This window comes from Phodopus roborovskii, unplaced genomic scaffold (assembly GCF_943737965.1).
Source record: "Phodopus roborovskii unplaced genomic scaffold, PHOROB, whole genome shotgun sequence".
NCBI classification, from domain to species: Eukaryota; Metazoa; Chordata; class Mammalia; order Rodentia; family Cricetidae; genus Phodopus; species Phodopus roborovskii.
In genome coordinates, this window is record NW_026126560.1 from 736,009 (window position 1) to 759,909 (window position 23,901).

At 44.4% G+C, this 23,901-nt stretch overlaps 1 protein-coding gene across 4 annotated transcripts in view; it reads left to right on the forward strand.

Annotated features, from left to right (window-relative positions):
* The first annotated feature begins 2,946 nt into the window (after nucleotides 1–2,946).
* Nucleotides 2,947–23,901, forward strand: part of Kifc3 (kinesin family member C3) — an 87,564-nt gene continuing 66,609 nt past the window's right edge. For 3 of the 4 annotated variants that reach the window (XM_051201937.1, XM_051201935.1, XM_051201936.1), the window contains exon 1: nucleotides 2,947–3,073. In XM_051201937.1, coding sequence (XP_051057894.1) covers nucleotides 2,966–3,073 — 108 coding nt within the window. In that variant the 5' untranslated portion in view covers nucleotides 2,947–2,965. The remainder of the gene's footprint in view (nucleotides 3,074–23,901) is intronic. The other variant, XM_051201940.1, reaches the window with a different exon arrangement.

Consider the following 23,901-nt stretch of genomic DNA (forward strand, 5'->3'; position numbering starts at 1 on the left):
ATGAGTATGACATCTGTGGGGAGACAGAATCCCAAGTGCAATTTCAGGACCAAGTAGCAGTTTGGAGAATAGGACCACATTTACATTTCAATGGTGTGAACACAGAGGGTAATTTTTCATGTGTACTTAATGTATTTTAAACTCCAAGCCCTGAGATTCATTATGGGTGTATCCCTGTCTGGGTTTTTTTTTTTTTTTTTTTCCTCTGAGCCGATGACTTTGAGGTAGGCTGCAGTGCTATTTAAGCCCCAGTAGCTTGTGCCTTTATTTATTTAGCATTTAAAATTTGTTTTCCAGTGGAGGTTTGGACTATAATCCCAGCACTATGGAGACCATGGCAGGAGAATTTCCTGTTTGACACTGCTTGGGACACACAGTGAAAGCTTCTCTCAAAAATACAGTAGATGCTGCCAGTTATGTGAACCAGCAGGGAAATGTGCTTGTTGTCAAGGCTGAGGACCTGTGTTCAATCCCTAAGACCCACATGGAAGAAGACAAGACCCCCACCCTCTGCACACATGCCATGACACATGCATCCCACCCCACACAAATAAATAGATGCACTTTAAAAATGTTAATACATGTAATGAATAAGGGGTAAGAGATAGGGTAATGGGGGATATGATCAGCATATGTTATATGCATATAAAATTGTAAAATAAATAATAAGTAAAAGTCAAGCATGGGGTCAAATGGTAAGAGGTAGGAGATTTAGGAATTTAAGGCTAGCCTCTGCTACATATTGAGTTTGAGGTCTTATGACCATCAATTCTGACTACCCAAGACCTTGTCACAACAAATAGATAAATGTTGTCTAGCCACCTTGTATGTTTGAGGAGGTAGAGTTGTAAATTGGTGGTGTAGCCTCTGCCCAGTGTATATGAGGCTCCAGGTTTGATCTAGCACCACAAACCCCACAAAACAGTGTAAGTATGTCTCAAATTATTTTTGAATTTGTCAGATGAAATGGAGCTGATCTAAATGGAACATATTATCCTTTATGAGCCACCTGAGGAGCCCAGCTACTGAGCTTACAGGTTGGGGCATATGTTGAACTGAAAATAAAATACAAAAATCAGGTACAGGCCTGCCTCAGGAGTCCACGGCCCATAACTCATAGTGTTCTTCTGTCATCGTCTGACACACCTGTGCCCAGAGAGCCAGCCCCTTTCTTCAGAGCCATTTCCAAACCATGTCACAGCAAGGCTGACCGTTTTCCTTGTGCAGTTCCTTGTTTCAGTCACTTGAAAGTTGGTTGTACATGTGCCAAGAAGGAGGCATCTGGACATGACGCTTGGGACAGCCCCCCCCCATCCTGTGTTTTGTTTTGTTTTTAATGTACACACACTTATCAGTACAAAGTTACACTGTTTGAACTTTGGGGAGCAGCTAGGTATCTGGGGGGGGGTCACATGATAGTAATTGTCACTCAATACTCAGCGAGGTTCCATCAGACCCCAGAAGAAGGGTGGAAAACGATAGCTCTGTAAGTTGTCATACAAATGAGCGTCAGTTGTCATTATTTTCAGGACGCTAAGGCAAGAGAATGACAGGAGGAGGATGTGAGATCCTATCTCAAAAAAAATACAATAGGGCGTGAGGCTGAGCATGGTGGTGCAGATCTCTGATCCCAGCACCCCGGAAGTTGAGGGCAAAGAACAGAGGGACCCTGAAGGGAAGAAGACAGACAGAGAGGTTGACCATGGTGAACAGGGATTGCCTTGTTGCCCGTTTCACGTTGACCTCCACCTTTCGCAGGTTTGACCTAAATTCTGATTCCTCTCTCCTGGCCCCTGAGCTGGTGGGTTCCCTCTCTTGCTCCTCAACCACTTCTTCCTAACCCCACTAGGTGGCGCTACGATCCTGGCTATCACTCCCAGAGAGCCTAGGAGCCTGCTGAAGCCCTACAGGCTGGAGACATGGACCCAGTCAAGGATGCAGAAATTTTGTGTTACAAATGAGTAAATGGAAAGTCAAGGGAAATAAGTAATTCAGAGCCTCAAAGATCTCTCCCCTTCTTTGTCTCCCCACAATCTATTCCAAGCTTCCAACATTGCCACACCACCCAGGAAGGAGCAGAGCTCAGAAGTGGGAGGTGGGGTTTGCCATGCAGGACATACTGTGGTAGGTTCCAGCCTCCCTCCCTTCGCTTCACTTGTTTAAAAATAGGGGGAGGGGAGAATGAACTCGAAAACATTTTTTTTTTTAATAGCCTAGTATAGTAACTTTCATCTTTAATTCCAGCCAGAATTCCAGAGTCTGAGGCAAAAGGATTACATTGAGTTGGTGGCCAGCCTGGGCTACAATGATGAGACCCTGTCTCATCAATCCAAAATAGCAAATACAGAAAAATTTAAAGGAAGCAAAGGTTGGGCATCTTTGGTTTTGCATGGTGCTGGGGTGAATGAAGAGCAGGAGGTGAAGGTCCTGCTCATCCTCTCTCACGAATAAAGCAGTGGAGCACAGTCCAGAAGCGATGGTATGACAGAGACCACGGTCAGCTAGAATTCGGGTCTCGTCTTTACAGTGCTGAGAATGGAGTCCAGGGCCTCCCCTATACCAGGCAGGTGCTGTCCCTGAGCCATGTGTCGTGCCCCCCCCCCCCCTCTTTGCTGAGGGATTTTAAAGGGAAGGTTTTTGTTTTGTTTCTGTTTAGTGTGACAAGGTCTCACTATCTGGCCCAAGCTGGCCTTGAACTGTGAATCCTCCTGCCTTATGAAGATTCTGGTAGATAACACTGAAGACCAAAAAACACAGGGACTCTTGCAGGCCTGAAACTGTATTTTTGCAGGACTATGCTTTTCTAAGTCTTGGCTGGAGGGCAGCTGACTGTGACAGATAGCTAAAGGACACAGGGCAGAAGCAGTTGGGGAGGAGGGGATGATTGTGAGCTTTCAGGGAGGTTAGGAATTTGTACTTTGGCCTGAAGGCTGTGGGGCAGTCAGGAAGGCAGCCAACTCAGGGAATGTCCTGGGCAGAGCTGCTGTTTGGAAAGGGGACCCTGGCAGCCTCGTGGAGCTCCGGAGACAAGGACACATCGGAATTGGAGCCTGGGGGCACACAGCAGAATGAGGTGAGGACAGAATGGGTGTGGGGCAGTGGGAAAGAGAGGGAAGGCAGAGATTTGAGCTAAGACAGGTTTCTCTGGCAGTTACTAGGGGATTACTAGACCTCTGGGACACGAGCTACTCATAAAGGACTAGAAAAAAAAAATGACTTTAATTAAATGTACATCTTTTGGGGCTAAGACTTCGGAAATTGCTTTTTCAAATTTACATTTATTTATTTGTGCACATGCATGTTCATATACAAGCACAAGCTTACACGTAGCACAGCATGTTCATACATGCCTTGGCACACACACGTGGAGGTCATAGGACAACCAACCTGTAGAAGTCGATCCCCTCTCCTTCCATCATGTGGGCCTTGAGGATGGAACTCAGGTCTTATGCTTGGTGAAGGTGTCTTTACTTGCTGAGTCACTCACAGGTTGGTCCCTAGAATTACTCTCTAGTTCAATGGCATTCCAAAGGGATGTGCACAAAGTGCCCCATAGGTAGAGCTACTAATAATCTCTCAACTAAAAGGAGGCCACTCTAGAATAATTCCCAGCTCTGTTCAACCCATAGCATTGATTAGAGTTATAAGTAGACCCCACCCCAGGCTGGAAACATATCTTAATGCTAAAGAGTTTGTCAAGCATACATACACAAGGCCTATTCTACCCTAGCCCCATGACTCCCCAAAATTGATAACCTCCCTTTGCTGTGGTCTCCCTCTTCTAGGATATGACACTGATGCTTTCCTTTGTGTGTGTGTGTGTGTGTGTTTGTGTGTGTGGTGCTGGGGATGGAAGCCAGGCCTTGTGCATCCTAGGCAGACACTCTATTCACTCTATTACCGAGCTATAACAGACCGATCCCTGATGTTTTGTTTTGTATCTACCTTTCTCCTTCTCCTTCTCCTTCTCCTTCTCCTTCTCCTCCTCCTTCTCTTTTTCCTTCTCCTTCTTTTTTTTTTTTTTTTTTTTTTTGGACAGGGTCTCACTGTGTAGCCCTGGATAGCCTGGACTCACTATGTATACCAGGCTGGCCTAGAACTCAAAGAGATCCACCTGATCTTTGAGAATCGGGGGTTAAAGACATTCGCTACCACACTCAGCCCCAGTGTCCTTAGTTACCCAAATTCCGCTGCCCTTGCAGCCCTCTTCCCTGTGGCTGCCACCACCGATGAGGGTGAAAACATTATTTCTTTCTCCTGGGCTCACTGCCATGGAGATGAGTCTAAAATGGTCTTCGTGGTAGGCAACTAGGCTGGCCTTGTGCTGGATGGACAGGATGTCTTGGGTTTGGAGAAAGGGGGTTATTTGGAGATGGCCTTGGGTGTTTAGAAGCATTTCCCAATTGCAGAATCCCCTGATGTGGAATATTATTTTAACCATGTAAAGATGTGTTACATTTTTTATGCTGTGGAATATTACTTTAACTGGTAAAGGCATGTTACATTTGTTTATGCTGCATTTTTTAGTTATGTAAAGATGTGTTGCATTTGTTTCATCTTGTCTGCCTAAGGTACCTGATTGGTCTAATAAAATGCCGAACAGCCAATAGCTAGGCAGGAGAGAGCTAGGTAGCGCTGGCAGGCAGAGAGAATACTAGGCTCAAGAGAGGAGAGATTGAGGAAGAAAAAGATGCTCAGGGCCAGCCAGCCAGGCAGGAATAGGACATACAGAAGAAAGGAAAGTTAAAAAAAAAAAAAAAAATCCCTGAGCCAAAATGTAGATGAAGAGAGACAGGTTAAGTTATAAGAGCTAGCAAGAAACAATCATGAGACAAGACAGAGCATCTATAGCTAAAATTAAGTCTCCATGTCATGATTTGGGATCTGGTTGGTGGCCTGAAAGAAAAGCCTGGTATAATCCCCTGCTTCCTTTGAACTCAGTCAAATGCTATTAAACCCATTGTTACTCAGAATGTCACTTGTTACCTCAAACTACAAGTTCTGCAAACTGAACTGAAGTGTAATGAGTCAGGGAACCTGGGGTAAAAGATGACCCTTTAAATGTTTGAAGTGCCTGATGAATTTGCTTGGTTTGTACAGGTCTCTGAACCTGTTTGATGTTTTCTGGAAGAGTTAGTGACCACTCCTGCTTATTTTGTTGTTTTGCCTTGCTCTTTGTTTGTTATGGAGCCCAGGCTGTCCTTTAACTCACAGAACCCAATTTGGCCAACAAATATCCACCCTCCTTTCTCAGCCTCCAGAATCCTGGGAGTACAGGCATGTGTCAGCATGCCTAATTGATCACTTCCCACTTCCATTTGCAATGTGTCAGGACAGCTAACCTGGGCTTCATGGAGCCTTCAGAGCCCTAACAGGACAGGAGCTCAGGTGACATGGCAGGGCCTCGGGCAGGCTCTTCCTTGGAAACAGAAAGCCACTTCTGAATTCATGCATGAACCTAGTACCACTTCATACACAGGGGTGGGGATGGTGGGAGAGGCCTTCCAATTGTTTTGTTTTGTTTGAAATAGGGTTTCTCTGTGAGGCCCTGGCTGTCCAGGAATTCACTTGGCCCAGGTTTTCCTCTAATTCAGATCTGCTTGCCTCTCCGGAGTGCTAGGACTAACTAAAAGGCGTGTGCCACACTGCTCAACAAGGGGGTGTGTCTTAGGCTGAGATCTGAGGAATGGAAAGAACTGCTGTATAAGGAGGGCCTAGGTGCTGGCAGGCATGAGGAAACCCACCGCCTGTCAGATATGCTCCACAAACCCATTTTCCTTTTCTTCCTGTCTGCCCACACTACTAACCGATACTTCAGCTTCCTGAACCTGGAACTATTTCTCCTTTATGGAAGTGTGGGACCTTTTGCCCTCCTGGCCTGCAGTTTCCCTGGGAACATTGGCCCTGGCCAATTGTATTTGATTGACGACAGAGAAACTGCATTGCATAGTGCTATAATTCACAGGGAGAGGTGTGGAGCCTCAGTGATAAAGGAGACTCTGTAAGCTCGTTTCATTCAAGTTAGTTCAGGTCTCTAAACTTTATTCCGCCTTTTCATAATTTCCAAGAAATGACTGGGAGACTCTCATGAGAGCTGAGTGTGACTGCCCTGGAACCGTGGGTGGTGACACATGCATGGGGCCAGAGGTGCTGGGTGCCCTGGAGCCTGGGTTACAGGCAGCTGTGAGCAGCTGAGTGTGGGTGGGTATGGGATCGAAAACCCAGGTCCTCTAGAGGACCAGCAATTGTTCTTAAACCTCTACACTTCCTCACCCGTTCCTTGTTTTATCCGATAGGGTCACAATTAGCCCAGACTTTCCTTGAATTTACTATGTCATGAAGGGTGACCTTGAACACCTGTTTCCATCTTCCAAGTGCTAGGGTTATTTTATGCATTTGTAATACCACACTTACCTGGTAATGTTTTTCTGCTTTTTTGGTTTTGTTCTGTTTTTATGAAGCCAATCCTTTAATTATTTTAGTTACCTACAGTTGTCTGCCCCTTGTGACTATGGCATGATTTTGGGGTGTCAGAGAATTGTATGAGAGGAATTTCGAAGGCCAGTGGGGGAGGGCATGATCATAGGGTCTATGGCAGCTCAGCAGGAGTGGGTGAGACCCCTGGAGTAGTTTCCCAGAGCCCGATGGAAGCAACTATAATTAGTATTTCATTAAGTGACTCTTTCTACTCTGTGTGTGTGTGTGTGTGTGTGTGTGTGTGTGTGTGTGTGTGGAGGCTGGGGCTGGAGTGAATATCGACAACAGGGCCTCAATGTGCTAGAAAATGCTCTGGGCTGCATCCCCTTTCTTTTCTTAATTCTGAGTTAAAAGTCATCCATGCCATTTCAGTAGCTTTAGCCATGTCTTTGAAAGAGGGAGAGATGGAGGGAGGGAGAGAAGGAGGGAGGAAGGGAGGGAGGGAATATGACACAGCTTGAATTTGGACTTGGATGTGGGAGAAAACACTGAAAACAGAGAAGATACATTAGTCCAGTGTTTATTTGGGGTCTGGGGAAAACAAGAGTTTCTGGTGACATTTAAGGAAAGGCTTGTGTCTTTACAGAATGAGTTCCAAGCCAGCCAGAGCTACATAGTGAAATCCTCTTGCAACATATTAACTGATTAGTTAATTTGAAAAATAAAATTAAAGTTGGCTTCAGATGCTTCTAAGTTTCACAGGAGGAAGGACTCTCCAGGGAAAATGCACTTTATAGGTGCCCTTGAATTCTTTTCTTCTTTTCTTTCTCAAGACATAACATCTCTACCTAGTCCTGTGAGGCTCACAATATAGGCAGGACTGGCCTGGAACTTACAGGGATCTGCCTGCCTCTGCTTCCTGAGATCTGGGATTAAAGGTGTATGCCATCATGCCCATCCTCCTCTATGTTTCTGACAGAGTGGAGAACAGATTTTACTGCCTTCTTTAAGTAGCTGATAGAACTATAGGGTGGGGGTGGATTTTTAACTAGACATTCAGTTTCTTCTAGCAGGTGGGACTATTTAGTTCTTTTGCTTTTTCATAGGGGAGTTTTAGCAGTTTGAGGCTTTAACAAATTGGTCCATTTTCTCCTGAATTAGCAGTTTTCTGTGCACATCTCTTTACATCTCTTTATCAATCTTGTCAAAGAATCTGCTTCTGCTTTTTATTTTCTGTCTCTGTTTTGTTGGTTATCTTGAGACAGAGTCTCACTATGTAGCACAGGTTAGTTTTAAACCTGTAGCAGTTCTCCTGCCTGCCAAGTGCTGAGGTTATGACATGTGCCCAGGTCTTTTGGAGAAATAGTTTCTCTATGTAGCCATGGCTGCCTTGGAGATCACTCTGTGGATGGGCTGGCCTCCAACTCTGATGATCCACCTGCCTCTGCCTCCGAAATGCTGGGATTATAAGTGTGAGTCACCTATTCAGTTTCAGTTTGGAATTTACAGGTTTAAATGAGTGTCTTGCATTGGCAAGCTGGAAGGCTGGGATTTATTTGCCACCCCCAAGGTGTGAGCAGAACCCCCACAGCAAATAAACACTGTGTGTCCTTGTGGGGAAAGAAAAAAAGAAATGATTGTCTTGCTTCAGCCTTCCCAGTACTGAGACTGCAGGTCTGTCCCACCACCCTGCCCGCCTGACTTCAGCTTTTGTTTTCATTGTTGCTGTTTTTCCTGCTTTTCCATTTTCATTGATACTGATTTTTTCCTCTTAGCTTTATTATTCCCTTGCTTTTGCTTATTGTTTCCTCTCAGTTTTCCCCCCTCGTGTGTGTGTGTGTGTGTGTGTGTGTGTGTGTGTGTGTGTGTGTGTGTGTAAGAGAGAGAAGATTTAGCTCTGTAGCTCAAACTTGCCATAAAACACCCCGTTCTCCTGTCTCTCCCACAAGTGTTGGGAGTATAGGCATGCACCATCATGCCCGATCTAGATTAGCTTTTGAACTGTGGCTCTTATTCTTCTCAGATAAGCATTCAATGCTATGAATTTTCCTTAAGCATTGCTTATTTGTATCCCACAAATTTTCATGTGCTGTATTTTCATTTTTATTTGGTTTGAAAGGTTTTCTATTGAGACTAAGACTCCCACCCTGGCTATTGCCAGATGCCTGTAAAATTCCAGCTTTCAGGAAGCAAAGGCAGGAGAATGGCCTCAAGTTTGAAAAGCCGGTCTACACAGTTAGTTCTAGGCTGTAAAGGAAATCTTTGCCTCAGCAAAACAAAACACAAAGAAAAAAACCAAACCAAATAAAGAAGAAATATGCTGCTCAGTTTAAGTACTTTTCCAGGTTTTTTTCTTATTGGCTTCAAATTTAACTTCATTTTGGAAAATAATTTTATATCATTTAAAGTCTTTTAAAGTAGGTGGGAGAGATGGCTTGGCCATTAAAGGCTCTGCTCACAACCAAAGGTTAGCTCCTTCTAAGTATGGGGATTTGTTTTATGACCTACAGTGTGGTCTAACAGAGCTCTACCTGCACCTGAGGAGCCTGTGTGTTCTGCCCCTATTAGTTGAAAGATTCCATAAAAGTCAATGGGATCCATTCAGATGATGTGATGACTAAATTGTGTATCTATGTTAATTTTTTTGCCTACTTATAACATTAATTACTGAGAGAGGTAACTCTAACTAAATTGCGTTTTTTCTTGTTTCTTCTATGGCTTCTATGGATTTTGCTGCCTCTATTTGAAGCTATGCTGTTAGGCACATATGTGTAGGATGATTCTGTCTTCTTGATGAAGTAGTTGCTAGATCCAGGTACCCCCTCCCAGGGAAAGACCAGTACTCCAGAGGAGGATGCTGGGATGATTAATGTAGGGGTGAAGGCTTTATTCAGTGAGCAAAGAGAGAAGAGGGGTCCTTGCTCCTGAATCAGCTTCTCCAGCTGGACATGGTAACAAATGCCCACAAGCTCAGTAGTCAAGACCCTAAGGGAGGGAGTCACAAGTTCAAGGCCAGCCTACACTACATGTGAGTTCTGGGTCAGATCCTGATCCACATAGCAGGACCCTGTCTCAAAAGCACAAACTAAAACAATAAATAATGAATGAGATTAGCTCCCTTACCCTATGCAGGTAGGAATAACAAGGGAGCGATGGGCAGGAAATGGAAGAACATTCATGGCACTTCTGTGACTAGGTGGGGCTTTTCTAAGAACTTGGGAACCACCTCTTTTCAGGCTTTCATGGTCTGGTGTTTCCAGTCATGGTGGCTGTAGGTGTCACCAGCCTGGAAGGCAGGGTGAGAGACAGACTAGGCAAGTCTAGCTCAAGTTAACCCTGTTTTGTAGTTCTTGGCAAAACATTTCTCAAATGTTTCACATGCCTACATGTAGAACTCAGCCAAATTTGACCTGAAGGTTAAGGCAGCCGAGAGAGACAGCAGGTAAGGCAGATGAGACAGAGATCGCTTTTCATCCATCCTAATTACGTGTCTGTCATCTGTAGGCCCAAGACAAAGGCCAGTGTTTTCAGGTTCCTAGAGAGTGCCTCTGGCAATCACAGTCACAACCCAGGCAGCCAAGAAGGCAGCAGGGACTACCAATGTGCTACCTAGCTACCTGACCTCCAAAATTAGTGAGGTTTAGTCCAACTGAGAGCTAGTCAGGCTGGGGTTTCTGAGAACAACCCAGGTGACACAAGAGGGTCCACTCATTCCCCATGAAGGAGCTGGTTGAGTTGATTCTGAAGTCCTGCTGAGGGCATCCATGGGAGGAAGATTTCCTCTTTGTGACAAACAGACCCTTTTATCATTATGCAATGTCTCTCTTTATTCCTGGTCACTTTTCCTGCTTTGGTACTTACCTTATCTGCAGTTAACATATGCACTTGGGCCTTATATCTGTATGACACGTACTTTTCCATCTTTATATATACTATCTCTTTTTTGTTTTCCCTTTATATATAATATTCTTTTTGTTTGTTGCTTTGTTTTTGTTTTGGTGACAGGGTTTCACTGTATAACCTTGGCTATCCTGGAACTCACTTTGTAGACCAGGCTGGGCTCAGACTCACAGAGATCTACCTGCCTCTGCCTGCCAAGTACTGGGATTAAAGGAGTAAGCCTCCATGCCTAGCTCCTTTATCACTGTATGTGAAGAACCATCAATGTCTGCACACACCATCAGTGTCTGCACACACCATCAGTGTCTGCACACACCATCCGTGTCTGTACACACCATCAGTGTCTGCACACACCATCCATCCCTGCTTTGCCATCCCTCTGAGCCTTACCAGGGTAGAAAGACTTTGTCACTCCCATGAGGCATGCCTATGTCAAACAACTCACTCAGGACTTTTTTCCCTACAGAGTATCATTGTGTACCCCAGGCTTGCCTCTAATTCATGACCCTCCTGCCTTAGCCTTCAAATACAGGGATTACAGGAACATGCCACCATGTCTGCCCTGCTATCTATTGTTCTGTTTTGCTTGTTTAGACAATTTCACTCTAGTCTAGTCTACCTTGAAGCTCATTTTGCAGCCTGGGCTAACCTCAAACTCATGATAATCCTCCTATTCTCCTGCCTCAGCATCCTGAGTTTTTCCTGTTGTTTTGTTTTTTATGATGCTGATCAAACCCAGGGGTGTTTACATGCTAGATAAGTTCTGTATCACTGAGCTACATTCCAGCTCCAAATGCATTTATTTGTTATATTTAGGTCAAATTTCATTTTGTAGTCTAGGTTGGCTTTGAATTCTCACCCTCCTGCTCCCTGAGTTCTGGAATTGCAGGCATATAGCACAGCAGCTGGTTTATTTCTCTGTCTCTGTCTCTGTCTCTGTCTCTGTCTCTGTCTCTCTCTCTCCAGGGTCTCTCTACATAACCATGGCTGTCCTGGAACTCACTATGTAGACTAGGCTGACCTCAAACTCAAGGAGATCCTTCTGCCTTCCAAGTTCTGAAACTAAAGCCATGCATATTTTAGGCGAAAGATAGCGCTGGGTGCAGTGACACATGCCTTTAATCCCAGCACTCAGGAGGTAGGAGGATCTCTGTGCATTTGAGACCTGCCTGGTCTACATATCGAGTTCTAAACCTTCCAGGGCTACATAGAAAGAGGCTGTCTCAAATAAACAAACAACAACAACAAACAGATGAGAGTACAGCTCTGGAAGTCCCCTCAGACCTGTAGCCTCTCCCTGTAGCATATCAAATGCTCATTCCAAACACTTCCACATGTGGCTTCTAGAAGCCGTCAGTGTGAGCTTTCTCTTCAGAAATCTCGTTATCCAGGTTAAAACTCCATGTAAGGACCTGAGGGTGTAGCACAACGGTAGAGAGCTCAAACTCCAGACCCTAGGTTTGATCCCAGCACTGCAGGTGTTCCATTGACATGAAGGAAGTGCTTTTCCCAAGGCACACACTAAGCTTTATCATTATAAGATAATTAAATTGCTCTCTCTCACTCTGTCTATCTCTGTCTTTCTCTGTCTCACACACAGTAGTTTATCTCAAAGAATGGGTATACATTTCATTATTGTTACCTATAAGGTAATTTATCTCAATTAAATTAGTCTGCACAAAAAACAAACAAAAGGAATAAAAGACCAGGCACGACAAATCAGGCCTTTCACCCCGGTGCTCAGGAGGCAAATGCAGTAGATTTCAGTGAGTTGGAGGCCAGCCTGGCCCATACAGTAAGACCCTGTCAATCAATCAGTCACCCAATAAAAATACATGGGTCTATAGAAATAAATTGATAAGTAAAGTGGGATCTGAAATCTGGGTTTGGTTATTTTGCATTTAAAAAAAGAAATCTTTATGTGTGGGGTTGTTTCCCTGTCTGTATGTCTGTAGACTATAGTATATTCCTGGTGCCCTTAGAGGCCAGAGAGGGCATTGGATACCCTGGAACTAAAGTTACAAGTTACAGACAGCTGCAAACTGTCATATGGTGTTGGGAGTCAAACCCAGGTCTCCTAGAAGATCAGCCAGTGCTCTTAACCTCTGCACCACCTCTCCAATACCCACTCACACCTTTTTATTTTAAAAAGTTTTAACACAGGGCATTACTCTGTAGTCCTGGCTGGCCAGAAGCTAGCTGTGTAGACCCAGAGCCTACAACAGCCTCTCTCTGACTCTCAGATCCTGGGGTCAGAAGTGAGCAGCACCACGCCCAGATACATCGCTTATTTACAGTGTACCCTTTGGACTGAGGTGACCGTTTGCTTCAAATTGTTGTGGCAGGTTCCTAGAACTGGCAAATAGACACACTAGCTTCCTTATTCATTGCTGTAACAAAATACCCAACATGAAGGCAAATGAAAAGGGTTTTGGCTCACAGTTTGAGGGAACAGTCCATCATGGCAGGGAAAGCATCAGGAAGCTGCTTGCTCACACCCGGGCAGGTGCATGCTGATGTTCAGCTTGCTTTTTCCTTCTCCCCTTTTATGCATCTGAGAACCTTTGCCCCCTGGATGGTGCCCCCACAGTTAGGGTAGGTCTTCCTTCATCAGTTAAACTTCTCAGAACAGTGCCTCTCTGGTGCCCTGGTGTTTTTTTTTTTTTTTTTTTTTTTTTTTTATTCAACCAAGCTGACAATTGAAGGGATTGATCTGGAAAGGCTTGTGAAACCTAAAGTCAGGTGTGGCATGGCAGGCAGGGGTAAATTCTAGTGCTCATTGCTAGCATCACTGTTAACCCTTGGGTCTCTGATCACACTGCTACTATTGTTCTCCACTTGTTAGAAGACCCCGAAAAAGTACATTCTTCCGTAACAAAGGGAAGAAACTTCTTAGAGTCTAGAATTAATGTTTAAGGGGGTAAGGGAGAAGGGAAATTAAATCACCACAGAAGCTTCCTCACAAAGTTTCATTTTGTTTTTCTTAGTTTTAGTTTTTGTTTTGACACAGGGTGACAATATGTAGCCCAGGCTAGCTTTGAACTCTCAACCCTTCTACCTCAGCCTCCTGCGTGCTGGGATTGCAAGCATGTGTCATCACACCCAGCAACCTCTGGCACTCTATGTGGCTTAGGAAGATTCGCCAGCCCTTGATTGAAGCCATGTTATAGGTCCTAAGCCTGGACTATCTGAGATCCTTGGCTCTACAGGCCTCATAGTTCTTCAAAATTCTTATGTTTGTTTGGTTGTTTTTCTAGACAGGGTTTCTCTGTGTAGCCCTGGCTGTCCTGGAACTTGCTCTGTAAACCAGACTGGCCTTGAACTCAGACATCCACCTGGCTCTGTCTCCCCAGTGCTGGGATCAAAGGTTCGTGCCACTACCGCCCAGCTTCTTAGAATTTTAATAGCAACCAAGGCCCACAGTTTCTCTTCTCTGGTCCCTCATGTTCTTCTTTCCCTCTTCAGCCTCAGCACTCACTCATCTACTATTCCCACCACTCTGCTGCTCCCACCCTGGGCACTCCCTTGAACTGTTCGACCTCTTCAACGCTCAGGCCGCTGGCTGCCTTGCTGCTTTGTGTTGAGTGACAGCTCAACCGACTATTGCCAGGATGCATTCGCTGTTACCACTCAGCTCCCACTACTAAAACTAGACAAGAAAAGACTGACAGAAAGGCTTTTTGTTGGGCCTGATGTTGCAACACTGGAGGAGACAGCACAGGATGGTATCCGTCTCCCAGCCAACTAACTCACCATGAACAGCCTGCTCGTACGCCATAGAAGGGGTGATTGTACTAATAGCAGGACACTTCACTTGCAGACGAAGGCCAATGATGGCACTAATCGTGGTATTGTCTCATTAGCACAGTGACAGCGGTTGGTGGCTTTGCTAAGCTAATAGTGGAAGTCCTGCTCCTCTGGGCTAGTAAAGATGGCCATAGGATCACCTAGAGTTTTCCAAGGCGCCAATAGCAGAATGTCTGCACTAATTGTTTCCACCAGTCCTGGCTGTGTCACACGTTCAGGAGAGGAGCAATCAGCTGGGGTTGAGTAGTTTTGGCTGGATTCTGAAGAGTACAACAGCTACCAGTTAAGGGATCAGATTGCCTCAACTCCCATATTTCTTGATGCTTGCAGTAAGAAGCTTATTAACACTCATCATGATCTTTTAATTTTGTTTTTTGAGACAGTAGTTTTGGAGCCTGTCCTGGAACTCGTCCAATAGACCGGGCTGGCCTCCAACTCACAGAGATCCACCTGCCTGTCTCCTGAGTGCTGGGACCACAGCCCGGCCAACCGATCATGATCTTCACAGCCACAGCGATATACCAACATTTAACACCTGCCCCCAGGCAGAGGTGGGTCCCCCCCACCCCCTCTGTCTCACTTGCACATGCGTTCCATGTCCATGAGACACCTTGAAGGCTGGTCCTGAACTTCCACAATGTGTGATCTTTCCCTCGAGTAAAGCAGGCCATGTTCCCAGCTTCATACCAAAGAAAGCCTTGAGTAAACGAGGGCACTACAGCACATTCTGATGTGGACAAAAGGAGCTTAGAGCTTTGACAGGCTACCTGCTTGTGTGGGAATTTCCAGGCATTATGCAGAAGAAAATAACTTACTAGTAATGCTTTGGCTTCCAGTTTCCAGTAAACAATAAAGATGGCCCAAACGTAATCGCTCAGAGCATTTTAAATTGTTTTGTAAAGGGCTCTTCTAGACCTGATCTAAAAGTGTGTGTGCTGACTTGGAGCCAGGGGTAGTTAATCCCACAGATTCAAGGAGAAGGACTGCCAACCCAAATCATGGCCAAATTCATAAAAGCAAGCAATTAATTAAAGCAAACTTAAAAAAAAAAATCATGTGCAAGGGCTGTCTTTCTCTAAAGGTGGAGCTCAAGAGATCAGCATTGGACATGGGGAGGGCAATGACTTTTATAGTCCAGGAGTAGGGGGGTTGGTGAGCAAATAAGCATGTAAATGAATTACCAGACCCACATTCAAACTGCAGCTTCTGTTACTACTCTAAGATTATAAGGCATCTCTAGAACTGTAGAGTCTTTCTCTGTTCTACCAGCCAGCTCTCAAATAACCACATAGAGACATATTAATTATGAAAGCTGGGCCGATAACTTAGGCTCATTTTTAACTGGCTCATATAACTTAAATTAACTCATTTCTATTAATTTCCTTTCTCCCTTGTGGCTTTATTACCTCATCTCTGTAAATGCCCATCCTGTTTGCTCTGCATCCCCTGGCATCTCTGCCTTCTTCTTCCCGGTGTTCTCTCTGCCCTGAAAATTCTGCCTAGCTATTGGCCATTTAGCTTTTTATTAAAACAATGATTGATGTATCTTCACACAGGGTAAAGGAATATTCCACAACACAGAACCACATTACATATTTCTCTCATTAAAAGAGAGGGAAATCCCCCCCATGTGTTTCTTTTAGTAGAATTTTATTTTATTTACTTGAGGATGGGCAGGTGTGGATCTCACTATGTAGACCTGGTTGGCCTTAAACTCACATTGATTGGCCTGCCTCTGCCTCCCAAGTCCTGAGATTAAAACCATGTGCACCACACTCATCTAATAATAAATCTTTAAGAACTAAACAATAAAACCCTCCAATTCTTTGATAAACCGTGTCTGCCCTGTTGCTGTGATGGTGGCGGTGTGGAACCGTCTATCTGTCACTGCGATGGTGGCGGTGTGGAACTGTCCCTGTCTGTCACTGTTGACAGCATGAATCTCTGGGTTTGAACATAAGGAAATTCTTCATCATCTCATTCTGATGTCACCTGTACATTCACTGCTGACTCCCTCCTCAAGGGTGACAGGAAACTGGGCAATCCACCCTGTGTGTATTTGACACACACAGACTCATTTGGGAACTTCTGGTTCTACTCACGAAACATTACTAATGTGTAAGAGGTACCATTCAAGTTATGTAACCAAACCCTCCTCCTCTTGAACCCCATAAAAGGAAGCCTCAGACAAAATCCAGGATCCTGGAGTGCCCTCACTTATGGAGGCCACTGTCCTTCTGGACAGTGTATCCCTCTAGAATCTGTTGCTCCAAAGTTATCTTGTTACCTTTGCAAATCTGAGTGGGCCCTTGTTTTCAGTTCTTTGGGTAAGAGGCCAGGAACTTGGAAACACGAGGCCTCATCCCTCACAACCCATAAGAGTTCCGGACTGTGCCTGTTTCTGATATTGGTAGCAAGGCCCCAGCTGCCTAGTTTTTCTGATCAACAGGCTATACACATTCAAGAGATGTCACATTTTCTGAGGAGGGCTGGTTTGCTGAATAGCTCTCAGGAATGCAGGAACTTAGCTGTGCTAACTGACTGGCTTATTCTAAAAGATGAGATGAGAGATGAGAGAGGGCTGGACCAGGCTCCTGAGCACTTGCCTCCACCCCCAAAACCCCGGGAGTCGGGGCACATAGAACCAACCCTCTTACCGCATGACTGCGTTCATCAACTCATGGAAGCTCAGGATATCTTTTTTCTGCCCACTGCTTGCTGCCAGGAGGTTAAAGGGGTGAAAGTTCCACCTGCCTCTAGTTATCCCCCTTTTTGGCAATCAACCCCATTCTGAGGCCACCTAGTACCCTTATCTTAGACCAATGGGTATATATGCTCAGGTGGACTGAGAGTGGCTCCATATTTATTTATTCCAGACAGGATCTCCCTATGTAGCCCAGACTGGCCTTGAACTCCTCATGTTCCTGCCTCAGGGCTCCATAAGTTCTGGAGAAAGGATTCTTGGTTTTGTTTTGTTTTTCTGAGTCACAAAAGACTCTTATCAGTCTAGAAGTCCCTAGGCTTCAGGAGCGATACAGAGAACCTGGGGCCACAAATAAATATATTTCTCTCTACTGCAGAATCATAAAGGGACGTGAAGTTCTCTCATGGCCATCGTTCTATTCTGTTCATGAAAGTTTCCTCCACCACAGTCAAGCCTGGGAGGTCTCTTGAAATTCAATACCCAAGTGTTTGGGGAGGAAACTCAACCTATGGGAAAGAGATGAATGTGGACCAGCCAGTGGTGCAGCCTTGACTTAGCCTCGTGGGAGCTATTTTTAATCTGCTTTTCTCCTGTGGTTACTAGATGGAAAGGGAGGGAGGGGTGGGCCATGGCATCTGGATTAAGAAGGGCTTGACAGGAGAACTGCACCTGTCTGGGCAGTGCCACCATCCTGGTCAGGTGTTCAGGATTCCCAGTGCTACCTCATTCTAGTGCCCACAGCTGCAGCCTGCATTCTTCAGTGTTATAGTTCAGAGCATATGTCTGGAACAGAGGACTTGGGAGAGGCCACAGGCAGGGGTCTTATAGCTCTGCTTTTCCTAGCCGAGTTTCAGGTCTGGGGCCAGGGACTCAAGAGAGACCCTGAGACCCTGGATCAGAGTGCCTTGACTGGCATACTCTGGAAAGGGTGGAGCCCTCCTTGCCTTCCCCCAGACGCCTCCAGAGCTTGCACTTATGGTGGGGTGAGGTGGAGTTGGATGCCTCTATAGTCTCTAGTCCACACCTATCCATTTTCTCAAGGGACAGAAAAGTCAGAAGCATCCTCTAGTCTTTTTCTTGTTCCAACTGTTGTTCATGCCTGTCATTCACAAACCTTTGCTATTCCACACCTGTCATTCACAAACCTTTGCAGGGCCTTTGCTCCACACCGGGCTGGGGACTGATTGCCTGGGAGCCCTTGGCAAACACTGTGGACAAGTACCCTAACATGTAGAGCTAGCTGTCCTTCACAGAGGACACAGGAGGCAAAGCACAAGTCAACAGATGCGTTGCCACAGTGTATATTAAGAGACTGTACAGACAAAAACAAGGCAACAAAGCTGGCTATGGGGGTCCACACCTATGATCCTAGTTGAAGGAGGAAGGCTGAAGCAGCAGGATCTTTCAGGAGTTCAAGGCCAGCCTGTGTTACAGAGTGTGAGACCCTGTCTCAAAGACAGACAAGGGCTGTTGCGGGATGTTTGTGCATTATATGACCATATATTGCTGTGATTGGTTTAAGAAAGAGCTGAATGGTCAATAACTAGGCAGTAGATGGATAGGTGGGGCTGACAGGTAAAGAGAATAAGTGGTAAGAGGACTCGAAACTGACAGGAAGAGAGACAACAAGGGAGAAAAAATAGTCAGATTCCCTGGGGCCAGCCAGTCAGGCAGCCATGAGCCAGCCAGCCAGAGTAGGACATACAGAATGAAAGAAAGGTAAAAAGCCCCAAGGCAAAACCTAGAGCTAGTTAGGAACAACCCTAAGTTACAGGCTGAGTGTTCATAATAAGAAGTCTCCATGTCATTATTTGAGAACTGCCTGGTAGGATAGAGAAAGATTTGTTCCATAAGACGTGTTCAACATGGAGGCACATATTTCCACATAGGACCTGAGAAAGCTTTTTTTCCAAAAGTTCCAAAAATGCAAACACAGAGCCAGACACAGCTTCCTAGTCCCACAGTCTCCAGACAGGTCGGGGACAGAATGTAAAGACACAACTCCCAGCTGCTGCCTGTGGGCTTGAGCCAGCAGTGCTATGTGCTGAGCCATGATGCAGGCTTAAGGCTTGGCTCACGTGGTCAGAGAAGGCTGCAGGCATGTGGTGAAGTGGTCCAGGCTGAGAAAACCTTCAAACAGACACAGTAAAAACTGGGTATAGACAGTCACAGAAAAAATAAGTAGGTAAGAAATATTGAAGTCTTTAAAGAGAAAGAAAAGCAATATAAAAAGAATAAGCCATGTAAAGATGAGAAGTACCCAGGGTGTCAGGATCCTGTATGGTACCGTATTGGCTTTGAACTTTTAAATGCTAATTTACACACACACACACACACAAAATATTTGCTGAGAGACACTGGATTATGGAAACTGCTAAATTAAACCAACCAATGTATTTTTAAAATGTCTTCAAAATGGAAGTCAGAAAATATGTTGCATGGGGGGAGAAGCTATGCCTTGGTTTCCACAGGAAATAAAAAGTTATGGTTCTCTTCAAAATTAATGAAGATCAGATTTGATTGGGAGAGATGTCCTGAAAATCTTGAGTATGGGCATTAAAAAACAAACAAACAAACAAACAAACAAACCAAAAAAAAAAACACAAGAAAGACTACAGGACAGGTAACATATATGTTGATCCCTCTACATGGGAACAGCTCTGAGTCTGGATGAGACGTGATAACTCTTGTTGGCTATAGAGTCCTCATAACTTATTATTACATGTCATCCTTTCATACGGCATGGATAGAGGTTTATATTACAGTCTGGTTATGCAGCCCAAATGGACTTATAAAGTTGACAGATGCCTTTTACCTGCTCAGACACAGAACAGAGAATCATCTGTAGCTTGTGTTAATGCAGATGTATATGTTACCTTTAAATTTTTTTATGTTTTCAGAACAAAAGGACTAGACACTAATAAAGACAAGTAGCCCACGTGATCCAGGCTCTCAGAATGCCTCTGTTGTAGTTTCCTCAAAATTCTGCATCCAGAACAACTTCAAAGCTGCTACCTGAGATGGTTTAGCCTTACAGATTATCCAGCTAGAATTTCAGATAAGCTTTGCACTCTCCCATCACACTCAGACTAAACAACAGGACTTGACCATCATCCCAATTTCCCCAGGGTCCCCAAAATATGCTGTCACCCCCTAGGCAACAGGAAATAGTCTAGAGATGCTCACATTCCCAAGGTGGTGGGGTATGTGGACTTACATCATTTGGTGGGTTATGGATGTCCATCACCAGTTAGAGGGGGTTACAAGCTGTTATTGGTCATGGTCAGGGAAAAAGCCGGACAAAGGAGATTAGATTCAAGGGTCTCTTTCTGAAGGGAAAAAGGAGGCTATAGTACAGAAATGATGGAATAAAAGGGTGGATTGTTGAGTCTACTTTTGAACAACCACTAGTCTCAAATATTTTACACTGATAAGGAGATTTTGTACATTGATACAAATTTAAGGTTTTTTTTTAATACTCTATATATGTTTCTACTTTCATTTCAGGTATTATACCTATATCTCTCATTTAAAAATGTAACATAAAGTTTTAGTTCTTGAAAGCAATTTAGGATAATAACTTATGGTCAGGTTAGGTATGTTTTCAAAGTCCAACAGATATACTTTGGGTAGATATATGGTCTTCAAACACATCAAAAGCCTACAGAGTATGGCATTTAAAATGTTTTAAACATAAGGACTTTCATGATAGTGAGACACATCTGTTTCTGGCACCATTTACTTCAGAAAATGATGATGGGCATTAAAGAACTCCCCTATGGAGTTTGCTTTTATTGTGGCAAAAGTTAGCCATTGGCCTCGCCTCAACTACTGGCAGAATGCTACACAAACTGGACAAACAGGACACAAAACAAAGTGACTACTTAACTTTGCCAAGACAAGGTATGATAGTCCTGATGTGATTTTAGTACTGAAATATGTCCATGTACTTCTACAGTCCCAATTCACTTTGGTGAATTTATAGGGCGGTATTCTTTCTGATGCAGTCAGGAGTCTTGATGGAGTCATTCTTTTCTGCCAGTTAGAGAATTTAAAAGCAGGAAAGCAATTCTTCAGCTTGGCAGGTGGCAGCAGCAGGAAAATCTCAAGTACAGCAGGCAGAATCAGCAGTTAAAGAAAGACGTTTATGCAGGTGAAGACACACACATATGCTACAGACACACAGAGAAAAGAGCCTCTGCTAAGCAGAGAGGGGACTGGAGAAGTGAAAATCCCAGGCTTCTTGTGGGTTTGGCTTTTTTCTTTTTTCATGTTTTTGCTTGTTTGTTTGTGAAGAGTTTTCTTCCCCTCATTTTGGGTTGGCCAGTTTGAAGAAAGATAGGACCATTGATTGATTAGCCCATAACTATTGTGTGACACATTCTGATCTGGCCTCGAACCTGTCCATCAGCAGGGGGCCTACTGTTGGGAGAAAAAAGCCTGCAAGGTCTTTGTTTTAAGTCACCAGACTCCCATCTCCTGTCAGGAGGGAAGGGAGAAGCTGGACATCTTGGAAGTTTGCCTTTTATTGTGTAGTCATGGCCCCTCTCCCAAGCTGTCTGCCTCTGAGTGTCTCTCTTCTACTTTTAGGAATAAGGGTGTTTGTCACGCACCACTGGTTGTGTGTTTTACATGTCCAGCAAGGTGCAGTCACCTCCATTCTGAAAATGGAGTCTCCAAGGGCAAGGTTTAGCCTTGTGTAAAAGCACTGTTTTACACAATATAGAGGAACTCAGGGTGGGACGCAGCCTGACCTCAATACTTTCACCATTCCCAGCACACAATAGGGGTTCAGGGATACTTGGGGGCATTTGAATACAACCATGTAGTCTGTGTTAGGATCCTGGCTTTACCTTCTGCTGGCTGGGCAGGTACAAAACATCTCTTGAACCTTGGAGACCTGGTAACAAGAGGACAATGGTTTGTCCTTTTCCTGGGTTGTAAGAATAAATGGTAATAAGTGACAAGGGCTTAGAATGAATGCCTAAGTTACTAGTATGATAAGCTGTTACTGAATGAGATTATGAAATTGAATTCTTAAATTGCAATGAAATTATTTTTATTTTATTTTTGTTTTTATTAAATTTTTTTTAATATTTATTTTTGAGTTTAAGGCCAAGGCCAGCCTGGTCTACAGAGTGAGTTTCAGAGATACATAATGAGACCTTGTCATGAAAAAAATATTTTTACTTTATGTATGTAGATGTTTTGCCTTCATGTATATATCTGTGCACCACATTTAGGCGGTGCCTGTGGAGCCTAGATGGGGGTCAGATCTCCTGGAAGTGAAGCTATAGGTGGTTGTTAGCTGCTGGGTAGGTGCTAGGGACTGAACCATAATTCTCTGAAAGAATAGTTAAGTACTCATAACCACTGAGCCATTTTTTTTTTTTTTTTAGATAAGGTTGCACCATGTAGTTCATACTAGCCTTGAACTCATTATGTAGCCCAGGCTGGCCTTCCTTAGCCATCTGAGTGCCGCCATGCCTGCACTGAATTGTTCTTATGGCTATTGTTCTTGTTGACAGAATATAAGAGCCTGAGGTTTGGGTTGGGTGTGACCAAGTGAATTCACTGGACCAAGTGAATTATTACACACTTATCATCTAGCACTATTTGATCTATTGATTACCTCACTCCATAAATATGCATCAGAATGTGTGTTAATACCTGGCCCAGTCTTATCGGTGTGTGTGTGTGTGTGTGTGTGTGTGTGTGTCTGACCCTGAGTGATCTGCTCCCTTGGAGCTTGCATTCTTGGTAGAAAACAAGAAGAAACAAGGTAGTTTCAGTGATAAGAACGAAGCCGTATGTGATAAGATTAAAACACTAAAGGAAGGTGGGCACTTCAGAGGAGAATGGTCTGTGAAGGAAATGTCATATGTAAGGGTAAATATAAATAGAAACCAGCCTTGAGGAATGTGGGGGAGGAGTGCCTAGAGAGGGCAGAGGATGAGTAAGGAGACACAAAACTGTGGGCTGAAGGTGGTGGGAGGTGGCTTGGACTGACATTGCTTTTGCACAGCAGGGCCCACTGGACTCAATCATGGCTTGGGTACATTATTGTCTGAGAGGATTCAAGGCACTAGGCATTCCCCCTTAGCCCCCATCCCATTCTCTTGTGCATGCTAGGCTAGCTCTCTGCCTCTGAGCTATGTTTCCAGTCTCACACTGAGGTTTTGATCTGAGCAGCTGGGGAACATCTGCAGCTGGGAAGGGAGCTGATCAGGGAGGATACATCCAAATGCCAAACAGGAGTTGCCTGAGTATGATGGAATTTTAGATTCATAAAAAGAGAGAGAAGAAAGATGGGAGGAAATCAATTCACTTGAAATCTGAGCATTCAGGTAAATAAATCTGATATTATATCCAACTGGCATTGGACAATGGTGTCAAAATACCAGTATTTTGCTGAGTATGGTAGCACAACCCTTTAATCCCAGCACTCAAGATCTCCATGAGTTCAATGTCAGCCTCCTCCACATAGTGAGCCTGTCAAAAACATTTTTTTAAAGCCTGTATTTTCAAGTTAGAAGTAAGGTAAACATTAATAAAAATATGCAGTAAGGTCAGGAGAATGGTACTGAGAAGTCTCCAAAAACTGATTTGGAAAGGACATTTTAGTTATAGAAACATTTACAAATCATCTTTAAAGCCAGGTGGTAGACTCAAACACCTTTAATCCCAGCACTTGGGAGGCAGAGGCAGGCGGATCTCTGTGAGTTCAAGGCCAGCCTGGTCTACAGAGGGAGTTCCAGGACAGGCTCCAAAGCTACCAACCCCTCCAAAAGAAAAAGTTTTTAAAATTAAGTCTTTGTGGTTATTTATTGTGGAGAGCTAGGGTTGACACCCCAGCTAAGCTGACCTTAATATTTTAGCAGGCAGATACAGACAGACATTATATAACAGAAACTAGCACTTGAGAAGCCCTGGCTCAGTCCTCAGTGGTGGTGGGGGACAGGCTGCACAGATCAGTGCCCAGTTTGTCCCTGGAGGCGTCCAGGCATTATCTTGTTCCTGGTCTGTTCTCTCCTTGTGATAAAGTCAAAGGACAAAGGACAGGCCCATCTATA